At 42.7% G+C, this 14,507-nt stretch overlaps 1 protein-coding gene across 3 annotated transcripts in view; it reads left to right on the forward strand.

The window, feature by feature from the left end:
* LOC115162141 (sodium/potassium/calcium exchanger 4) overlaps window positions 1-14,365 on the forward strand; it is a 54,108-nt gene extending 39,743 nt beyond the window's left edge. The window contains exons 4-17 of one of the 3 annotated variants that reach the window (XM_029713156.1): window positions 439-513; window positions 1,221-1,305; window positions 1,502-1,605; window positions 4,197-4,271; window positions 5,085-5,110; window positions 5,218-5,271; window positions 5,477-5,634; window positions 6,904-7,073; window positions 8,343-8,499; window positions 8,671-8,837; window positions 9,087-9,201; window positions 9,334-9,446; window positions 9,561-9,626; window positions 9,704-14,365. In XM_029713156.1, the coding sequence (XP_029569016.1) occupies window positions 439-513; window positions 1,221-1,305; window positions 1,502-1,605; window positions 4,197-4,271; window positions 5,085-5,110; window positions 5,218-5,271; window positions 5,477-5,634; window positions 6,904-7,073; window positions 8,343-8,499; window positions 8,671-8,837; window positions 9,087-9,201; window positions 9,334-9,446; window positions 9,561-9,626; window positions 9,704-9,856 (1,518 nt within the window). In that variant the 3' untranslated portion in view covers window positions 9,857-14,365. The remainder of the gene's footprint in view (window positions 1-438; window positions 514-1,220; window positions 1,306-1,501; window positions 1,606-4,196; window positions 4,272-5,084; window positions 5,111-5,217; window positions 5,272-5,476; window positions 5,635-6,903; window positions 7,074-8,342; window positions 8,500-8,670; window positions 8,838-9,086; window positions 9,202-9,333; window positions 9,447-9,560; window positions 9,627-9,703) is intronic. The other 2 variants (XM_029713157.1, XM_029713158.1) reach the window with 2 other exon arrangements.
* The last annotated feature ends 142 nt before the right edge of the window (window positions 14,366-14,507 follow it).

The following is a 14,507-nucleotide window of genomic DNA, read 5'->3' on the forward strand; positions in this document are numbered from 1 at the left end:
CATGTTTCTGGTGTGTGTGTGTCCATCCATGCACTAATTAGTGGACTAAAATATTACCCTGCTGTGTTCTGACCACTTCATTTGGGATAAATTGTGCAGGTCTCTGTCTCTGACAGACAATTTTATGACAATTATAAATATTCTGTCAGCCTTGTGTCGTTGTGTATGACCTGTTATCTTCCTGTCATGTGATGTCCTGTGCTGTGCTGTGAACAACACGGGTTGGTTTGGACACAGTGCCCCAGGCAGGGCCTGTCATCGCAGCCTTACACAACAAAAGTCACATTTAACATGCAGCCTCAGATGACTCTCCTCGCTCTTTGGCAGGAAAAACAACGTTCTACTTTGTGAGGGCAGGATCGAGGATAGCAGGATATGTGTACAGATGTGTGTCTCTCTCTCTCTCACTCTCTCTCTCTCTCTCTCTCTCTCTCTCAGGCCCTCTATATGTTTCTGGCCTTGGCAATCGTCTGCGATGACTACTTTGTGATGTCGTTGGAGAAGATCTGTGAGGTGGGTGAATTGGAGTCCCAATAACAACCTCCTCTAGGCCATAAACCTCCTTCCTCTCCCTATTACGCCAGTGAGGTGTTTATGTGATGTGTTTGTGTGTTGGCAGTGGTGAAAAAAGTACTCAATTGTCATACTTGAGTAAAATAAAGATACCTTAATAGAAAATTACTCAAGTAAAAGTGAAAATCACCCAGTAAAATACTACTTGAGTAAAAGTCAAAAAGTATTTGGTTTAAAATGTACTTATTAAGTATCAAAAGTAAAAGTATAAATCATTTGAAATTCCTTATATTAAGCAAACAAGACGGCATGATTTTATAGCATTTTTTAATTTACGGATAGCCAGGGGCATGCTCCAACACATACTTTACAAACCAAGCATTTGAGTTTAATGAGTCTGCCAGAGCAGAGGCAGTAGGGATGACCAGGGATGTGTGTGAATTGGACCATTTTCCTGTCAAACTGTAACAAGTACTTTTGGGTGTCAGGGAAAATGTATGGAGTAAAAAGTACATTGTTTTCCCAATGATATAGTGAAGTAAAAGTTGGCCAAAATATAAATAATACAGTAAAGTACAGATACCCCAAAAAACTACTAAAGTAGTACTTTAAAGTATTTTTACTTTAGTACTTTACACCACTGATTAATGGTTAATGTATGAGACTTCAGTATGAGACTATGCTTCTTCCCTCTGTGTGTCTGTCAGAAACTGGACCTGAGTGAAGATGTGGCAGGAGCTACGTTCATGGCTGCTGGCAGCTCAGCACCAGAGCTGTTCGCCTCGATTATAGGTGAGACGGGCTGTCTGATACTCTCACACAAACACACTTACACTGTACAATACCATTAGTAGTATGTAGACTGTGTGTTCAATTCTCCACATTGAATAGGTTTCAGATCAATGTTGTCTAAGGTGATCATATTGGGTTGATAGCTGACTCTCTCTTTACCACACTCTCATTCTCTCTCTCTCTTTCTCTCCTGAAGGTGTGTTTATCACTCATGGAGATGTGGGTGTTGGAACCATAGTGGGCTCAGCAGTATTCAACATTCTATGCATCATCGGTGTGTGTGGAATCTTCGCTGGGCAGGTGTGTTTGTTTGCGTGCGTGCAATCTCTATGTGCCTCAGTCTGTGTTGTTGCACACTGCCAGAAGGGGACCATTGTCTTAATTACAAATCACACATACTGCATGCTATAACACATGCTATCTTATGCCTAGTGGCGTAGTGCAGTTTTGCACCGAGCATGAAGTCTGGGTTACTTCTATTTGTTTCCTGCCTGTGAATTTGATGGCAATCAGTTCTTTCAACATAGCACGCTAACAATGCTAGCAAGCTAGTTAGCTAGTGTGTTTTGATTTGTTCTTTGGTTGTTTCTACATTCTCCTAACCCATGAGGACGACTGCATTGGATGGCGAGCTGGCAGTGATGAATTCATTGCTCAGTCTGAGAATTCCTCTACAGTTTTGTACCGCTGTCATCATTTAGTGAGTGGGAACTTCATCTCGTACAAGACCGAGTCAATGGCTATGGAGAAGTCGCAGTCAGATGGCGAGGTGCCGGTGAGACACCTCGAATGGAGAGCGAACTGTGCTGCCTGCCTACCGCCAAAGGACCTGCTCATCTCCCCCTTGTTGACAAACCCCTCCGTCTGCTCGACTGTCACCCCGTCTGTTGGAGGCTTGAAAATCCCACAACGTTCAACTAGCTGACAGTTGTCGTAGTCCAGACCTACTCTCTGTTATGTGGCTACATATATATATTTTATTTTGAAGCACCTTCAGATTTTTGTAATGAAAAGCGCTATATAAGCTGAATAAATAATAATAATTATTAATATTATTATTATGAGGCTGAGAGAAAACGTTGCAGTTTTAAAGCACATTCCCTGTAATTCTAAACATCTTTCTTCATGGCTTTATGACGTGTTCATATGCTATCTGGGTTAACAGTTAAACTGACGGGATTATGTCATCATGTTTTTAAACTGTGTTTTGTCTGATAACTGCTACAGACCAAAAAGCCGTACTGGTCTGGTTGCATTTAAAGTGCTGCCTGCTGCCTGCAGCCTCAAAGACTATCAACTGCTTTTGACAGGACAGCAGAAACAACGATAGCACTGAGGAGTAGACTTTTGTTATTAAAAATGGCTTTGTTTTGTAGCTGCTGAAGGTTTTTAACTCGTGCACATTTTTCTAAAGGAGAACGCTAATGGTATTTGCTTCAATAGTTTGTATTAATTGTTCATTTTAATGGAACTGGTTGGGTTGCCTTAAGCTTTGTGACCCAACGCCACCCGTAGTCATCTCACTACTGTATTACTGTAGCTGCGTCGTTCCACCAAATGAGTGCCTTTTGCATCCCTTTGATATTTTAAGTAAAATATTGTGCACCAATATTGCATTTTAAAAGCCTGTTATATTCAATGAACTGCCCTTTAATATAGACCACATGGAGAATTCAATAAATCCGTTTTTTTTTTAAATAAAATGAATAAAATTCAGCATTTTGACATTTTCTTCTGTACAGCCTTTGTGACTTCCAGGAAGATTTTAACTCACCTAACCCTAACACTTCTCCAAGTTTTCACCATCATTGTAAAGCCCTCGTTATTTTGTTACATTGACAAAGTCATTTCTTAAGATTATTATTTATTTCATGTGATTCACTTGAAGCTTAAAAATAAACCTTTTTTAAGGTCAACCCAGTTATGTGAACTGAACTCTCGTTTTAATATGGTAAACTATTCCTTTTTAAATATTTCCTTCAAAATAAACATTGTATAAAAGCAGGTGAGCTGCTTCTACTCTTTTTCACAATTATTTTGTGTTTTGTGGTGGAAAACTGAGTGGGTCGAGCATAGCACGTCAACCGTGTTACCCATAGATAGACATAGAATCTTGCATTCAATTACCCCTCCCTGTTTCACACAACAAGGTTCCATTTCCCCAGTCACAAGGGGGGCTTATGGCTGATTTAGGCTGAAATCGTCAACCCTGTTATTTTATTTGTCACTTAATATAGTCATTTTTTATTTAACCTCTTGAGATGGGAAAACGTGTTTTTTATTAAGTTTAACATGTGCTCTTTATGACAGAATGTTACAACTCTTTTTCACTAAGTTACACATCTCAAAAGGTACCAAATTGGTGGAACGACTTAGCTATTGTAGCGAGGTGTCCTTGACTTGGACAGTACTTTTGTTTTCCTTAACCTTTCTGCCTCCATAGTCCTAATGTAACCCTTTATGATATCACATATCACAGCTGAGTTGATATGTCAACATCAAGGTTACAAAGTTACACAACACTAAAATAACATGCGATCTAACCACAATGGCCAAGAGGATAGTCTATTTCCATGGTTCATGGAACAACTTGATATAGTGAATGTGCGTATTGAATATAGTGTATATGACTCTTGTTGACCTAGTGTTTAATCTAAGAACGTGTACAAAAGGAATGTGAAATAGATTTCACACTTCCTCACTCACCACCCTTTCTCTCTCTCCCTCTCTTTCTGTCTCTCTCGGTCTCTATCTGTCTCACTCCTCCTTTTGTCTTTCTCTCTCTCCTCTCTCTCTTTCACCCCTCTCTCTCAACCTTTTTCCTACTTTATTTCTCTTTCTCCTCTCCTTTCCCACTCTCCTCCTTCTGCCTGGTTCTCTCTCTCATCCAGGTGGTGTACCTGACTAAGTTTGCAGTGTTCCGTGACTCGTTCTACTACACTCTGTCTGTGTTGGCATTGATTGCAGTGAGTAGCTGATCATCTCATCTCTAGTCTACTTTACATAATGAGGCCATTCAGACTGATAGAGCCCCCAGTGGCTGTTTAACCTTAATTTACTGTCTAACTGTCTAGCCCACTGGGCTAATAGAGGGTTGTGGGGAGGAGATGGTCAAGCAGCTGCTTGTGTGTACTTCTGGGAGTCTCTGTAATATAAAAATAACTGGGTTCATATATATGTTTCAAGCATCTCAGAGTAGGAGTACTGATCTAGGATCAGGTCCCATCTGTCCATGTAATCCTATTCATTGTGATCTCCAAGGCAAAACTGATCCTAAGTCAGCACACCTACTCTGAGAAACTTGATAACCCCTGTATGGTATTGTAGAAGACACTGCATGCATACCGTTTCACACTATCATACTTTACATAATGGGGTTATTCAGACAGAGAGCCCCTAGTGGCTGTTTAACCTTCATTTCCTGTCTACTCCACTAGGTTCATAGAGAGATAGAGGCCCAGCGGGCTGATAGACAATCATCAGGAGATTAAGAGAGTAGTACAGAGAGAGTACAGAGAGAGATCTCACAGAGACTTCAGAAACTCACTGCATACTATGTCATTGCTTTTATAGTAAACAGTGTACAGGAAATGTTTTTTGACTGTGTTACTTTCTCACAGCATCTGTCTGACAGTAATTAGACACACTTGATGCATCGCGACTTTCAAGTTTTTCTAAGTTAGGGGGGGAAAAAAAGTTGATGCTCTTCTCCCTAAAAATATGTACTGTTTAATAAAAATAAAAAATTATTAAATGTTTTCCCTCTTTCATTTTGTCAGTTCATCTATGATGAGAAGATAGTGTGGTGAGTACCCCGCTGTGTGTTTACCTTGTGTCTCAGCAGAGGGTGTATGTGTGTGTGTGTGTGTGCGCACCTGCAGACATGTCACTCTAGTCTGTCTGTCTCTGCAGGTGGGAGAGCTTAGTGCTGGTAGTGATGTACTTTGGGTACATTCTGATCATGAAGTGAGTTCCACTGGGACCTGTTCCTTCCTGCCTCAAAGACACACACACACACACACACACACACACACACACACACACACACAGTAGAGCACCTGAGCGCACGCAACAAATAGTAAAATCCACATATATACTCATACTTTGCACACACTAAGTTACATAAACTCTCAACTGAATATGTAAAACATTTTCTCTTTTCTCACATCAGATTTAACACCAGCATCCAGAACTATTTCTCAGGGAAGGAAGACAAGAGCTTGGCCAACGGTAACACGGTGATCAGCAGCGAGCTGGAGGATGGTAATGCTTGTTATGACAGTTACATATGGGATGATCTGTCCAAGCCGTTACTCTCTCCAGGTAAAGGTAACCAGACAGGCTTTATGGTCACCTCTCAGCCAACCCTCTGGTACTCTGACTGGCCTTCTATCAAAACAACTACTCTACTGTATCTGGTTGTTCTAGTAAACCTAGAAACTACTCTCAGGCCCTACTCTTGGCTCTTCCTATCTGGTTTAACATTGTCAACGGTCCTCTCCACTTTGGCTTGATGTCGTTCGTACCCCTTTGTAAACTCTTAGATCTGATCCTTCAAACAGAGTTACAGATCTTTTCTATAACTATTATAGACTTCCACCGACTTTCACTGTGTCTTTAACCGAGTGGCTCTGAGAGCTCTCCTCTCCTGTCTGGTCTAGTAGGACCAAGCTAACCTCCCTGCTGCCGTGTGTCAGCCCTGTCGCTACTGTATAGTAGCCTGTCTGTTTAGCCTTACTAAACCTACCTGCCTGCCGTGACCTGGTCTGTCAGATGTGAGATGTATTGCTGTGCTAGGCTGTGCCCTGTCTCGCCCTCTTCTGCTGTGTCAAGTACAGTCCATTATTCCAGAGTCACAACATGTGCATGCATCTGTAAGGGTGTGTGTTGGTGCATGTGTGTGTGGAGACATGTATATGTGTGCGTGACTGTGTGTATGGTATGTGTGTGTGCCTGTGCGTGCTTACGTCTGTATGAGTGTGTGTGTATATGTCTCACACATACACACACACACTGAAGGTTTTAGTCTGCCTCACTCTAATGGCTGATGTGATCTCATCTGACAGTGTCTTCAGGGGGCCTTCAATGGGCCTTGAACTGGGCCCAGTGGGGCCCACTCTGCTGTCACACAAACACTTTAATTACACCTCCTGACATACTGTATCCTCCGGCTGTTTCAAGTTTTCAAGTTTTAATGCCACGTGCAAAATTACAGTGAAATGCCTTTCTTGCAATCTCCAAACCCAAACAATGCAGTAATCAATATCAATGTAGCACTAAAAATAACATACGGTAGAACTAAAACACAGGAAATAAAAATAAGAAGTAAGAAGAACACGAGAAAGTAACAAGCTGGTGTGTGTGTGTGTGTGTGTGTGTGTGTGTGTGTGTGTGTGTGAGACCGAGAGTCTGCTGTTCTGGCATGTGAGTGTATTAGGCACGTGTGTCTGGCCATCCTTGAAAAAGGCATGTCTTTGTGGTTGTATACAGTACTGTAAGAGTAGAACAGCATATCATCGTCTTGGTTGGTGTGTACAGTTAGTCCTACTTGATGCGTCTGTCTGTGCTCTGTATCTCACCATCTCTGTGTATCTCCAGTGAAGCCCACTAAGAGGTACAGTCGTGGCTCTGTGGTGATGGTAGATGAGATTATCAACTCCAGCCCTCCTAACTACCGTTTCCCCGACGCCGGCCTGCGCATCATGATCACCAACCACTTTGGCCCCAAGACACGCCTCCGCATGGCTAGCCGCCTCATCATCAATGAGGTGGGTGAGGTCACTGGGGTCGGGGGTCCATCAGGCTTATTGGAGAGGAGCTCAGTTAAAGTGATTTACTTAGAAGTTAAGAAAGCTCGGCTAGTTCAGTTATTTTACTAGTGTAAATCAAATCAAATTTTATTGGTCACATACATGTTTTTAGCAGATGTTATTGCGGGTGTAGCAAAATGCTTGTGTTTCTAGCTCCAACAGTGTAGTAATATCTAACAAGTACTATCTAACAGTTTCACAACAATACACACACAAGTAAAGGAATGGAATTAAGAATCTATAAATATTTGGACGAGCAATGTCAGAGTGGCACAGACTAAGATACAGTAGAATTGAATTCAGTATATACTTATGAGATGAGTAATGTGAAATATATAAACATTATTAAAGTGACCCAGTGTTCCGTTATTAAAGCGGCCAGTGATTTCAAGTCTATGAATATAGGGCAGCAGCCTCTAATGTGTTAGTGATGGCTATTTAACAGTCTGATGGCCTTGAGACAGAAGCTGTTTTTCAGTCTCTCGGTCCCAGCTTTGATGCACCTGTACTGACCTCACCTTCTGGATGATAGCAGGGTGAACAGGCTGTGGCTCGGGTGGTTGTTGTCCTTGATGATCTTTTTGGCCTTCCTGTGACATCGGGTGCTGTAGGTGTCCTGGAGGGCAGGTCGTTTGCCCCCGGTGATGCGTTGGGCAGACTGCACCACCCTCTGGAGAGCCATGCGGTTGCAGGCGGTGCAGTTGCCGTACCAGGCGATGATACAGCCCGACAGGGCCTTCTTCACTACACTGTCTGTGTGGGTGGACCATTTCAGTTTGTCAGTGATGTGTACGCCGAGGAACTTGGAGCTTTCCATCTTCTCCACTGCGGTCCCGTCGATGTGGATAGGGGGGTGCTCCCTCTGCTGTTTCCTGAAGGCCACAATCATCTCATCTCTTTGTTTTGTTGATGTTGAGTGAGAGGTTATTTTCCTGGCACCACCTCCCAGGACCCTCACCTTACCGGTAGTAAGCTAGGCCTACTGGAGAAAAGTACATTGTAGGACGATTTACTATTGTAGAAAGCTAGGAGAGGAGAGGAGTACAGCTTCAAGTGATAATTAGCTGGTGGACTGCATGCTATAATCATATCTAGTAGAACCAGAACTGTGTTGGTGAAAATATCCATATATTCATAAAACTTTACTAGCTCATAAAGTAACTGTTTAGAGAGGGGAAACGCATACATATCCCAGTAAATCAGGTGTGTGTGTGTGTGTGTGAGCAGCAACAGAGGTTGGTGCAGGCGTCTAACGGTGTGGACAACGTGACCATGGTGATTACTGATGGTAAACCTGAGACCTTGGAGAACGGCACTGTACCAGATGTCAAGACTGTTGAGGAAGAGGAGGGAGAATCCCTGAATTCACCCTTCACCGTCCCTGGTGTGTGTGTGTGTGGTGTGGGAGTGTGTGTGTGCATGTATGTGTGTTATATCTTCAATTACATTGGCTGGTAGACCAATAAGCTACTTTTACACACTTTCACACCCTACTGAAACTGAACACTCCCCTCCTCAGTGTACTCCATTGGTTGTTCCTTGTTCCCTCCACCAGGGGGCTGCAGGGAGACAGTGAAGTGGCTGATCTCCTGGCCCATCCTGCTGCTACTCTACTTCACTGTGCCAAACTGTGCCAAGCCTCGCTGGGAACGCTTCTTCATGCTCTCTTTCTTCCTCTCCACCGTGTGGATCGCCGTCTTCTCCTACTTCATGGTTTGGATGGTGAGACACGTTGGACATTCTTTAGAACTTACATGTCACTGTCATTTTGTGTTCCAAACCAGAGTTGAAAAAGTTTGATCTTTATACAAATTATCAGTGATGAGACTTCCTGATAACCAATCAGGTAGGGAATCTCTCTCTTCTAGTCGCTAGCTAGCTCTGACACCGTGCTAGATATAGGCTACCAACCAAGGTGCATGTTGTTTGGAAGATTTCTGTTTAATCCGTTAAATGTGTGTCTGTGTGCAGGTCACCATAATTGGCTACACTCTGGGCATCCCTGATGTGATTATGGGAATCACCTTCCTGGCAGCTGGCACCAGTGTCCCCGACTGTATTGCTAGCCTGATCGTTGCTCGACAAGGTACATCACTGCACTCTTTTTTTCCCTATCTCTGTCTCTCTTCAAAATCTGTAAAAAAAAATTGTACCAGTGTACAGTATACTGTATAGTCTGTACAGACTTTTCCATATCTTTATGTCTATCCCTCTCTAGGTCTTGGGGATATGGCGGTTTCCAACACCATTGGTAGTAATGTCTTTGATATCTTGGTGGGACTGGGGCTCCCCTGGGCGATACAGACCATGGCTGTGGACTATGGTTCTGAGGTAAACGAACTCAGTCTTTACACTGTTTTCCCCTCAATGGGCCTATGTTACTACTGCTTATCAATACTTCATGCTTCTTGATCTTGATCTAAAATTCTTTCTTTCTCTCTCTAGGTGATGATCAACAGCAGAGGGCTGGTCTACTCTGTGGTGCTTCTTCTGGGCTCTGTGTTTCTGACAGTGAGTTAAAGGAGACGTCTCTCTCGCTCTCTTTCTCTCTCTCTCTCTCTAACACTCTGTCCCTCTGTGTCCTGCAGGTTCTGGGGATCCATGTGAATCATTGGAAGTTGGACCTGAAGCTGGGTGTGTACGTGCTGGTGATGTACGTCATCTTCCTGTGTTTCTCCATCATGATCGAATACAACGTGTTCACCTTCGTCAATCTGCCCATGTGTCTGGAGCAGCTGTAGGACGGCCTACACCACCAGACGGGTGTCCCTGCTGAATTATAGACTCACATAGCCCTCTGGATCTAAACTTAGCCACTAACTACTCAATAATTTCTATCCTGAAATCCCTACCCCCCCCACACACACACACACATAGACTCCTTTTACACACCCCTTTTTCATTCCAGACGTAAATGTCTGCCCTTACTATATCCCTTTTCCATTCCTTCACTATCTATCAATAATATAGAGATCCCTAGATACATACATTCATTTCCAATATCTTCAGTTCCCCAAACACTCTCCCTACATGTTTTTCTACTGTCAATGAGAAGAGGCGATACCAACAGAACCGTATGGATTCTCCTTACTAAACCAGAGGAACCGAAGGCTACTCTTTGTCTTTCCCGCCAGATGCCAACTCACCGTCCAAAGGAGAGATACACAGCTCACCTCTACACAGAACCCATCTAGCTGAAACCCTCCTAGTCTTCACAACATAACCCAGGACCACCATTACACTTCCTATACTTCCGTCCTCCTCTGTTTGTATCTCATCCGGTCTCAAAAATATTTTTTGGGGGTCAGGCAGCTCACCGGCCTCCATCCTTACTAAAGAAAAGGACCCAAGCATTTATGAATTCTTCATTTATTGCCATTTTGATTTATTATGTTATCTTCTTCCTTTGGAAGTAAAACAAACATACATTTCATGAACATACTGCACTTTAGATGTTGCGCGTGAAAAGAAGTAGAGTATATATGACATAATATATTATATTTTTCAGTGTTACAGTTCTTCCTTTGTGTGGTTCAATAAGGAGAGAGAGGGGGAGGCAGCATGTGCCAAATCCTATCTCTCTCTTACTGGCAGGAAGAGGAGAGTCCAGGGGAGAACCTGTCATTCTTCTGTTTCTGGACACTCCAACTGCAAGAAACTGCTGACCAAGACATTGATACGCCGTTTCCTGTGTTTGAGTGTGAGTGAAAGTAGGTGAGACATTGCAAGGAAGGGAGGAGAGTTTCCTCTATTAGTATTCAGCACCACTGTGGAGAGGAGAACACATCTTGGAAGACTATGCCCCCATTGGTGCTTGGTGGATGCTGATTTAACACAAAGCTCAAGTGTATCGAGAGAACAGGACTTGGGCCCGGCCCCTTTGGCTGAGGAAAAGCATGGATTTATTTTAGTGTACTGTAGGTTGGACTGCCCGAGCCAGGCTCGTCCTCCTGAGTCATGTTGATTTGTTTTGATTGCTTAATTGTGTGTTTCATATCTTCAGCTCCTTCAGCTTGTGTTCTGTCTGAGGCCCGTTCCATCAGATACAATACAGACCCATTCAGTTTCCTCACCTCCCTGTGCTCCAGCCTGTCCGTCTCGGCGGGCTGAAGAGCTGCTGCTGCTGATGGGGATCTGTGCTTCACAATGGTACACTTCTTTGTGTTGTGTGTTTGTTTATATGTAAATACGACCTGTCATGCACAAGCTGAGGTTCTCTCGTTGTGAACTCACTGCTACCTTAATTCTGCCAGTCGGGCAAGGCGGGGCAAGCGGGATGCAGTTCCTGTGTAGATATTTTAAACTGCTTCCGTCTTTCCCCTACCCTTGCTCCAAATCCTCCTCTTCCTTCTCTTCCTCCTCCTCACTTCCTTTTCTCCTCCTGGCTCTCTCATTGTGATTTTGCCTTCTCTAAATGCACGATGGGACATTTATTTATTTCTCCTGCGGGGCAGAAGCTTAGCGGGATGGGATCACTACTCTGTCCATCCGTCAACCTCCAAATATTGGCAGCTACGAGTTGAGTTGCCCTCAGGGCACACAATGGAAAACACCTTAAACCGAAAAAGTGTTTCTTATTGGACAAGTCTAGGTAGTTGCTCCCTGTTTCAGTCCGTATTCTTTTGTTTGGTACCTAATGAACACAACCCAGTTCAGGGGTCACTATGGGAGCAGAAGGTGGCATCTGTGTCAGTGACAGTCGTGACTGGGTGTTTCAGTGTTGAAAAGTTTTGTCACTATTTTCTGTGTTAAAAGGCAGACGTTGGATAGAGTGTGTGGTATATACACTCAGTGGCTAGTTTATTAGGTACACCAATGGTTAGCTCCTACACTATGTGAGTCTTGGCCATGGTTTGCTATATAAAACAGGCAGACGGGCATCGGGGCATTCAGTTACTGTTCGATTGAACGTTAAAATGGTCAAAACTAGTGACCTAAGCGACTTTGAGCATGGTTTGATCGTCAGTGCCAAGTGCGCTGGTTCTGGTATCTCAGAAACGGCCAGCCTCCTGGGCTTTTCACGCACGACAGTCTAGTGTTTACCGAGAATGGTGTGACAAACAAAAAACATCCAGTCAGCATCAGTCCTGTGGGCAAAAATGGCTCGTTGATGAGAAGTTGAAGGAGAATGGCAAGAATTGTGCAAGCTAACAGGTGGGCCACAAACAGGCAAATAACAGCGCAGTATAACAGCAGTGTTCAGAACGGCATCTCGAAACACACAACTCTTTGGTCCTTATCACGGATGGGCTATTGCAGCAGACGACCTCACTGGGTTCTACTCTTATCAGCTAAAAACAAGAAGAAGCGGATCCAGTGGGCACACAATCACCAATACTGAACAACTGAGGAGTGGAAAAACATCACCTGGTCTGACAAATCCCGGTTCCTGTTGGGTCATACTGTTGGCAGAGTCAGGATTGGACATAAGAAGCATGAGTCCATGGCCTCATCCTGCCTGGTGTCAACGGTACAGGCTGGTGGCGGTGGTGTAATGGTGTGGGGAATGTTTTCCTGGCCCATGTTAGGTCCCTTGATACCAATTGAGCAATGTTTCCATCCCCCGAAGAATTTAGGCTGTTCTGGAGGCAAAGGTGGTCCGACCCGGTACTAGATGGGTATAACTAATAAACTAGCCACTGAGTGTATTATATAAACACATGTATGCAATCTCAATTAAAAGAGGACCAGTTAAGTTTGGTACAATATATTATGCATTTGAGAAAAACATTTTTTTTATTGAAGCTGCTGAAAGCATTGATACTGTTCAAGTACATGCACTTATGCACATACATTTATGCATGCACAAAACACACACACACACACACACTTGTCAAATGTTTATTCCCCATGCCCAAAGTACACAGACACTTTTCAAATGTTTACTCCAATACACGCTCACACAGGCAATCTCATACACACACACACACACACACACACACTAAATACATTTTTTGGGCTCAGTGGTAGTAGCTGGTGCGTTGTTAAATGATAAGTGATGATCTGATCTGACAGGATGGTAATGTCAGTGTTGAACGAAAGCCAGATGAATGTTGCTACGGTCTGTTTATTATGGTCTGAGTTATGATGTCACCTCACCTTAGGTGCATGGTAAATAAACAAACAAACAAAGGACGGGCTCTAGTACTGGTCTGGGTCATGTTCATTACAGCACGCAATGGAAAACATTTTGCAACAGAAACTAAAATGATTTCTTATTGGACAAGAGGTAGTCCCCTCCATGTTTCAGTCCATTTCTTAAATGTGGTGCCTAACGAACACGACCCTGGTGTGTTAAAGGCAGGTCGTATAAGACAATGGTGCCCCTGCCTGTGCCCTGGATATTTGTCCATCCTCTTACAGTCTCATTGATGTCTTGTGTTTTATTCTGTACTGTATATTCTTATTGTAACCGGGATAGAAGCCTCTACTCCTGTATTTTTCGTGTGCAACTCTTAACTCCAAGAAACAAAAAAAAAAACATTTTGAAAATTGGTCTTGGAAAAGTGGCCATATGTTTTCAAATCTCACTTGATTTATTCCATCCCTAAAGCATTCTACTCATGTCATGAAAATAATATAATTTTGTGCCATGGGTTTTAGTTGTTATCACATATGAACAAAGGGATATGTGCATTTTTTGTAATCGTAACAATACATTTTGAAATGAATGGATGAGCAGATTTCTAAGTTTAAATCATTTGTCACCAGGTGGGGCTGAGGGTCTCCTGTAGGGTCATATCCATGTTGTCAGTAAACAAACAATGCACTGATGTTAATCATAGCTCTATAAAGAGTATAATATCTCACTAAATACCCAGTTCTGTTGGTGTATACCTTTGTCAAAGAGAAACTTTGAGAGGAAGTCACCATTAAACTTGACAGCACTGTATGGCATGCATGAACACAACACACACACCTACTTTGGCTCTGTTGTTATACACACAATTGTGAGAGACTTGAGTGAATGTGACCTGGTTCACTGTGAGTGAAGGGTCGTAAGGTAATTCATCAAAATTGATAAAGGTTGGCTATAGAGTTATTACAAAAACTTAAATTTAAGACATTGGTGTTTTAACTTGAATGTACTTGTCTTGCTATAAATGGATGTATCCAACCAATGCATTTTACTGTAAAGCAATAATCATCAAAGGATTTAAAAATATTTATGTATATTGTTAAACGGATCATGATTATCTACAAGATGGATGAGCTGGATGACACATTAAATAATACTATTGATAAATGCCTACTGTTCTCTTTAAAATTGCTTTCTTTGATCCTACAATGTGTACTTATACTGAACAAAAATATCAATGCAACATGTAAAGTGTTGGTCCCATGTTTCATGTGCTAAAATAAAAGATCCCAGAAATGTTCCATACACACAAA

Source organism: Salmo trutta, chromosome 25, assembly GCF_901001165.1.
Source record: "Salmo trutta chromosome 25, fSalTru1.1, whole genome shotgun sequence".
Lineage (NCBI taxonomy): Eukaryota > Metazoa > Chordata > Actinopteri > Salmoniformes > Salmonidae > Salmo > Salmo trutta.